Source organism: Pediculus humanus, genomic scaffold (assembly GCF_000006295.1).
Source record: "Pediculus humanus corporis 1103172107617 genomic scaffold, whole genome shotgun sequence".
NCBI lineage: Eukaryota > Metazoa > Arthropoda > Insecta > Psocodea > Pediculidae > Pediculus > Pediculus humanus.
In genome coordinates, this window is record NW_002987231.1 from 218727 (window position 1) to 226919 (window position 8193).

An 8193-nucleotide genomic window follows, 5' to 3' on the forward strand; every position below is an offset into this window, starting at 1 on the left:
AAAAAAAAAAAAAAAACACATTATTATTATTATTATTATTATTATTATTATTATTATTACTATGTGATTTATTTCTTTTTTATTTTTTTGTATTATTATTATTATTATTATTATTTTTTTTTTTTTTTGCTTTTTTCTTTCATTCAAAACAAAAAGAAAAACAAAAAGAAAATATGAACCATTAATGTGGATTATACTTTTTTATATTAATTTCGTAAATTCCAATTGAAAAATTAATTTCGTTCAAAACAAAACAAAATAAAAAAAAAAACGAAAAAAAAAAAAGGAAAATATTAAACGTATATATATATATAAACTGTGTTGTGGTGGTGGTAGTGGTAGTGGTGGTGGTGGTGGTGTCCCCCCCGCCGTCGGTTTTCCAAAATCGAAAACTTTCTTAAATCATCAAAAAAAAAAATCAAAGGGGGGACCAGCCTTTGTCTGTGTCTGTGTGTGTGTTGTGAGGTGTGTTCTTTCCGCTCGATTTCTTACCTAATTTTTTTTTTTTTTTGAAATTTTGTGTTTAAAATTCATTTTTATAAAAAAAAAAAATCTAATATCACATCTTAAAATTAATTCCCCCCCCCCAAAAAAAAAAAAAAAAAGTGGAACCATCATGTTTGTCAGTGTAAATATATTCTTTTAATCAATCTGGAGAAGACAAAGTTTTGGTTGTTGTTGTTGTTGTCGTCATACGTGAGAGAACCTCCTATGTTTTTATAATATGGATTTATCAGCATCCGAAAACGCGGAGATTGATGAAAGTTGCGATAGTTCGAGTGACGTAACTAAACTCGATTTTCCCGATGGGATCAATTATGATTCCCATCCTGAAAGCGGATCCGAATCCCAAATCGATTTTGGCGAACGTACGTATTACGTAGTAACCTTTAATAAATATATATATATATATATTTAGTTTTGAAACGAGAGGGTTTGTTAACGCACCGCGAACAAATTAAATTTAACGGTTTTTTATATTTTGTTGTTTGTTTTGGTGCAGCGGAAGCAAGAATGAGAAATTCCGCATCGAGCGGTCTTACCATGAAAGAGTACGAAGAACAGTTGAAAAAACTCACGGCGGAAAATTTCAATTTAAAATTAAGAGTTTATTTCGTTGAAGAGAGGTTGAGTAAAGTTTCCGAAATAAGCGATAAAGAGGATCTTATACAGAAAAATATACAATTAAAGGTAAATTTTTTATATTGTATCAGCATCAGGTTGGTTTAATAATTTTCGTTTGTTTTCATATTTTTTTTTAATATTTCGAAATTAAAAATTTGGTGTAGGTTACCTGTGAATCCCAGTTAAAAGAATTGGAAAAAAAACAAGAGCTTTTATTCGAAGCGTCAAAAGCTTTTGAATTGTTACAAAAAGAACACGCGGAAGAAATTGAAAAATTGATGAAAGAAAAATGTAAAGAAATTTCTGGATTGGAAGAAAAATGTTCGAAATTAGAAACGACGCTCAATGAACTCAAAATCAAATATCCCGGTATATTCGGTGAAAACAGTCAAGATCCCGGATTCAAAAACGTTGAACAATATGAGAAACAGGTAAAGATAAATTTTTTATTTTTTATTTATTTGTTGGAAAAGTGCTTCGTTCGAGTCTCTCTCTCTCTCTCTCTCATTTATTTCCTTTTTTTTTTTTTTTTTTTTAGATTTCAAATTTAGAAACGTGTTTGAACAGTGAAAAAGAACGTTATTTAGAATTAGAACACATGTTAAAAGATAATCAATTGGAACTCGAATCGTACGAATTGAAATCGCAAAGAATGGAAAGCGAATTGGAACAAAGAATGCATAAAATTGAAGAGCTCGTCGATGAATTGGAACAAAAAGAACACGATTTGGCATCTGCAAATTATAGGATAAGAAAATTGGAAGATGACCTTAAAACGAGATTAAGGGACGACGACATAAATAAAGAAAGATTGGAAGAAAAGAATAGAACCATCGAGTCTTTGAAAAATTCACTCGCATCCCGCTACGAAACGATAGAAACGTTGGAAAATAAAATATCAAAAGAAAAATCCGTCAATCAATCCATGCAGTCTAAATTTGACAGTTTAAATTTTCAAAATTCCAGGCTCAAAGAAGAAGTGAGTGATTATAGAAAAGAAATTTTTTTTTTTTTTTTGTTAACGAACGCGAAATTTCCATCGATTAATTTAATATGTAATTTTTCAGTTGGAAATTCTTCAGTCGCGTTTGCGAAGAACGACGGAAGCGTTATCCCCGCGGTCGAAAATGCGTCAATCGGACGACGAACAATTGAAACAAAAATACGAAGAACTTCAGAAAACGATGGAAGAAAAAGAAATGGAATACGGTGAACGAATGAAGAGTCTGGAGGAAAAAATACAACAGAATAATTTGGAACTCGAAGAGTATCAGGAAGTTTTGGAAAAACAAAAGAAATTGGAAGACGATCATCGAAAAGCTTGCGTCGCGTTGAAAAATTTCATGAAAAGATCGAGCGACGAAAAAAAAGAAAGAGAGGCTTTGAATCAAATGCTCAACAGTCGGGAGGAAATGATCGCCGAATTAAAAGCGGAGCTTAATCAATATCGTAAACAAACAATGCCGCCAACTTTACAGGATGATAAGGTACCATCTAATAAAAATTATTATAAATTTTAAATTAATTTTGTGCATGCGAATGGTTCGCTTTTATCTTATGCAAAATACTCGAATTTGTTTTAGCTTTAAAATTAGTTTGCATGTGATTAAGCTTTTTTTTTTTTTTTCGCGCTTGCTTGAGCTTTTTTTCACGTATTATTAAGATTTATTTTTGAATGAATAAAAGCTTCTTTTTTTTTTTTTATACAAAGCTCATTAGGTTTCAAAAAATTAAATGAATAATTTGAGAAAATTAGATTTAAAAGGAAGAATAAGGAAAATATAAAAAATTTATCATTATTATTTATTTATTTATTTATTTATTTTTTTTTTTTGGTAGTTTTGATGAATAAATTTTTTTTTTTTTATAAAATTTTTAAATAGTTTTGTTGTTGTTGTTGTTTTGCATGCTCTAATATTGATTGATAAACGCTTTTAATTTAATTTAATAAAAATTTACACGGCATATATGTTAAGGACAATTGAAAAAGTGTCATATACAACCGGTTAGTTATTTTATTTATTTATTTAAGTTAATTAATTAACAACGTCTGTTCACTCTAAAAAATGTGAAGTAATTTCATAATATTTCTTTTTAATGGAATTTAAAAAAAAAAGAAAAAAAGTAATTTTTTTTTAGGCCGTAGAATTATTAATAACAAAATGGTGATATTTTGTTTAAAAAAAATTTTATTTCCACTTCACTTCCGTCTTCCTCTCCAACATTATAAGAAATTTATTATTTGGTCCTTTTTAGAGTAGTGGTCGGAAGAAAGAAAAAAGAAAAAATCCATCTATAAGCTGATGGTATCGATCCCCGCAGATTTATTTTGAAGATGATACATATTCTTGCGCTTTGGATATCGGTCTACTTCTTCAATATATCTACATCACACTTAGCTTTTGTTTTTTCCCCGTTGAGGTGTCATTAAAAAAAAAAATTTATTAAAAAAAAAAAAAAAAAAAAAAATTTTTTTTTTTTTTAATTATTCATCCTAAACACACACAAAAAAAAAGTTAGAATTGATGACTAGACTACCTTGCAGAAAGGATTTAAGTTGTTAACAAGGGGCTTTAAAAAAAAAAAAAAAATTTTTTTTCCCTTATTATCATTATTATTAAACTATTTTTATTTATTTAATTAAAAAAAAATATATATATATATAAAAGTTGAGAGGAGGAAAGGAAAAGGAAGCGGAATTTGTATAAAAGTCCTTTCTGCAATAAATTGAACTGAATTTATTTAATATTTTGTTGTTAGTTGTCACTTCCGGATAATGGTGATAACGATAATAAATCCAATTGTATTATTTTATACGAGTCGGAAAATAATAATGAGTCAGAAAATAATATTGTAGAAGAAGTAAGTCTATTGAATTTAATAACTTTATTTTTTATTATTTTTCTAAATTAATTTTATCCCTTTTTTTTTTTTTTTTTTACTGTTGCAGAACGCCATGATCAAATCGAAGGGAACGAATGACGTTGATCATCGTTGCGTCGTATGCGGAATCGATAAAAAAGTTGAAAAAGTTTTAGAATTGGAAGCCGAAATGGTCGTGTTAAAACAACAAATGGAAGAAAAAATAACGGTTGATTCGGAAACAAAAGAAAATATAAAAAAAAAACTAGAAGAAAAAAAATTACAAATAGATATGTTGAACGGTGAAATTAAAAATAAAAATTTACCAGGTTTCGTGAGAAAAGAAATAATTGAAAATAATTATAAAATTGAAGAGGTTGAAAAACGTTTGATTGAATTCAACGAAATGAAAGATGCTGTTGTCATGCTTCAGCACGAATTAAGACAAAAAGACGATCAGTTGAATATTTTACAAAGCAAATTACAAGAAATGGGGCACGCTACTCCGGATTCTCCCGGTCTTTTAGACTGTAAATTATTTTTAGGAGTTTCAAAAACTGAAAGTTTAATTAGTGGAATAAGTGAAGGTGTTAAAGAAATAAGTATTTGGAGCATGAACAACGAAGAAGAAACTTATGGTAATTCTAACGAAAATCAAATAGGAGACTATAAAGCCGGTCATTCTAATCGAGATAAGAGTTCCAAATTTAAAAAGAATACAAATAATTCGGAAAATGAGACGACGGCTAAAATCTGTTACATGCTTTCCCTAAGGTTGGAAGAACTGGCCACGTTTTTAGATAGCCTTCTCAAAAACGGTGAATTATTGACCGAAGTCGGTTATAAAAAATTTTCCGACTTGAAAGAAGCCATGGAGAAAAGTAGAGATTTGTCAAAGCATCTTTCTCAATCTTTTGTCAAAACGAAAAAAAAAGATGACGGAACAACAACAGGCGTGGAAAGCAGTTTTTGCGATTTGTCGTCACTCTGCTGCGACTCCCTAACGCAATTGGATTGTTCGAGTAATATAATGGCAAAAGACAAAGTCATATCGGAACAAACAATAATAATTAATCGTCTGAGAGAACAATTAAAACTTTTGAATCAGGAAATAAGACAAAGAGACATAGAATTATCACATTGTCAGAGAATCGAAGAAAAAGAATTCGACAATGATAATTTAGACGCGAGCGATCAAGATCAAATAGAAAAACAAACTTTGAGCATTTGCCAAGATATAAGCGATGATTTAAACGATCAATCGGATCAGGACTCGGAAAAAAAAGACGAATCCTTTGAAAAACCAATTAAAAAATTATCCTTCCTCGCGAATGAAAATGAAAATTTCTTTAGAGACAATCGCGAAACGTCTGAATCGGAAGCGTGGTCCGAACCTGATAGATCGGTTTCCTTGGCCAGAATGGGAAGGCTCGATGATGCTGGATTGTTGAGTCTTTCGCAGAAAAATTCTAAATGTGATTATTCGAGTGATTCATCATCGGAAGAAACTTTAAATGAAAATTTACGAAGTTCAGGTACCCCTTTCTATTGTTTATTATCCTCAGTGTGACAACATTTGAAACACGTGAAAGTATTTTGACCAATAAATTTTTTGTTGTTTTTGTAGGTAAAAGATCTAAAAATTCGGAAACTGAAATTCGTCGATTGCAGTCAAAAGTAAAAAGTTTAGATGAAATAAACAGTCATTTGAGATTACAAATCAATGTATTGAAAAACGATCAAAAAAATTTGGAATTTATATCGAAAATACAAAAGGTCGGTTGATGATGAAAGTACCTTTTTGTAAAAAATGTTAAAAAATTGATTTTATTTGATTTTTTTTTTTTTTGTTTAATTTAGAATGATGATGCCAATTTAGCAGAAAAGCTTAAAAAAACTATGGATAGATTAGAAGAATGTAGTCTTACTTGTCGACAAATGGAAGAACAATTATCTGCGGCTTTGGAAAGAGCTTCCGTATCTGCAGTTCAACTTGCGAAAGCAACGGAAAATATAACAATATTAGAGGAACAAATAAATATGTTAAAAGAAGAACTCGGTGCTAAAAATGCCGAATTAGAAGAGAAAAAATCGGAAATAATAAAATTGGAAAACAAAATCGAAGAAATAACGATAGAAAGTGAATTGAAATTGATCGAAGCCGGGAAACAAAGGGAAGCAGCCGAAAGGAAAACATTCGAAGTCGAATGTAAATTAAAAGATGTGGAAAACATGAGCAAAGATGTTGAATCGAAAGTAAACGACCTTGAAAAAAGGTTATGCGGAGCGGATAAAATGAAAAAGGAAACGACGATTCATTTCAAAGAAGCGGAAATGCACGTGGACACGGCGGAAAAAATGATGGAGGAAGCAGAAAAAATTAAAAATGAAGCGGAAAGAAAATCGAAAGATTTTCAAAATTTCATAGATCTTATGAGAAAAGAAGTCGAAGAGAAAATGAAAGAGGCGGAGAGGAGAATAAAAAAATCGGAAAGGGAAAAAGAAGAAATCGAAAAGCAGGTTTTTAAATTGAAGAAAAAACTCATGGAAGCGGAAAAGAATAAAGTCGAAGTCGAGGCGAAAGTCGATGAAGGAAAACAAACGATTCACTGCATGGAGGAAAAATTGAAGGAATTGGAAGTCGCCATGGATCAATGCAACGAAGATGCTCAGAAAAAAATAAAAGAAATACAAAAGAAAGCAGATTCGAAAATATTAGAATTGGAAATGAAAATGGAAGAAAAAGAATGGACGAGAAAAATGGAATTGGAAAAGAAAATAATCGAAGCGGAAAAAATAGGAAGAGAAATCGAAACGGGTTTTAGGAGGCAATTGGAAGATGCTGAGAAAAAAATAACGAGAGCAAAAGAATCCGCGGATGTTGCAATAAGAAAAATTCAGGATGACGCAAAGGTTGTTGTTGTTGTTGTTGTTGTTGTTTTTTCGAAATTGAATTTAATTCGATAATAAATTATGTTTGTTTGTATGTTTTTAGAAACAAGAGACTTTATTAAAGCAAAAAATAATTGAATTGGAAGGTGAAAAGAAAAAAGAAACATCGGAATTATTAAGACAAATTGACGAAATTAAATTGGAAGCATCGGAATTTGAATTGGAATTGACGAAATTGACAAATGAAAAAATACAATTAGAAGAAGAGCTTAAAAAGATGATGGATAGAGAAACGAATCTCGTGAAAGATAATAAAGAAATAAAAGGAAAATATGAAAATTCCATTCACTTATTAGAAAACAAGGTTAAAAATTTTCCTTCAAAACATTTTCTCTTACAAAAAGAGAGAGAGAGAGAGAGGGAAATTAATCATTTCCTTTTTTTTGTTACAGTTGACCCAATTGAGTTTGAATAAATCACAATTGGCATCGAGATTAGAAGATATCGAATCGACAAATATCGATTTGGTAACGAGAATATCGGCGATTCGCGGAAAGGAAACGATTACCATGGAACACGAATTCACGTCCAAATCTCCAACGTTTTCCCCGACTCGTCAGGGATCATCTCTATCGAATTATTTTCCAAATTTTGAATTTTTCGTGCCTTCGGAATCGGATGAAAACAAACCTTATTTCAGACAAGGTTCGACGGCAAGCGATCCCGGAAATCATTCGTTGGGAATTTTGTCGTTTGAATCGTTTGCGGCACCCCCTCGAAGAAACATGAATTCATCTCCCGATTTAGGAATCGAAAGTGATCCCGGTAGATTTTCCAGTTTGGAAACAAATCAAATTCCCATCGGTGAAAGGCCTGGAAATTTCGCCGGTAGTTTTTTTTTTTTTAATTTTTTTTTATTTATTTTATTTTGAAAAAATTTAAATGAGTGGTGGGGAGAAAATTTATTTTTTTTTCTTAAATATTTACAGAAAATTTCGAGCCTGTCGAAATGAAAAAATTGGAAAATGAAAATGCGGAATTAAGGAGGAGGTTATTGAGAACGAGGCAAGCATTGGAAGAAACATTAACTCAGTTGTCGGCTGCTAATCAACGGAAAAAACAAGTTGAAAGAGCCATTTGTAAACAATTACACAAAACGCATCACATATTGAAAAAGGCTCGAGTGAATTTTGAATCTCAAGAAGGAGATTCAATAGAATAAACTTTACAAAAAAAAGAATTTTTTTTTTTTTCCTTCATAAAAGATCTCAATTTATTATTTTTTAATTTTATAATTTAATTATTTAATATTTT

General features: G+C 30.3%; 1 protein-coding gene across 1 annotated transcript; it reads left to right on the forward strand.

Moving 5' to 3' along the window:
* Positions 1-724: 724 nt before the first annotated feature.
* On the forward strand, positions 725-8101 carry Phum_PHUM248490 (uncharacterized protein; the record flags this gene model as incomplete). Its single annotated transcript, XM_002426289.1, has 12 exons — positions 725-869; positions 1004-1191; positions 1290-1494; positions 1677-2104; positions 2193-2612; positions 3886-3987; positions 4076-5522; positions 5615-5763; positions 5875-6867; positions 6983-7243; positions 7332-7767; positions 7869-8101. The coding sequence occupies 12 exons, from the start codon at positions 725-727 to the stop codon at positions 8099-8101; spliced, it is 5007 nt and encodes a 1668-aa protein (XP_002426334.1).
* Between the last annotated feature and the right edge of the window lie 92 nt (positions 8102-8193).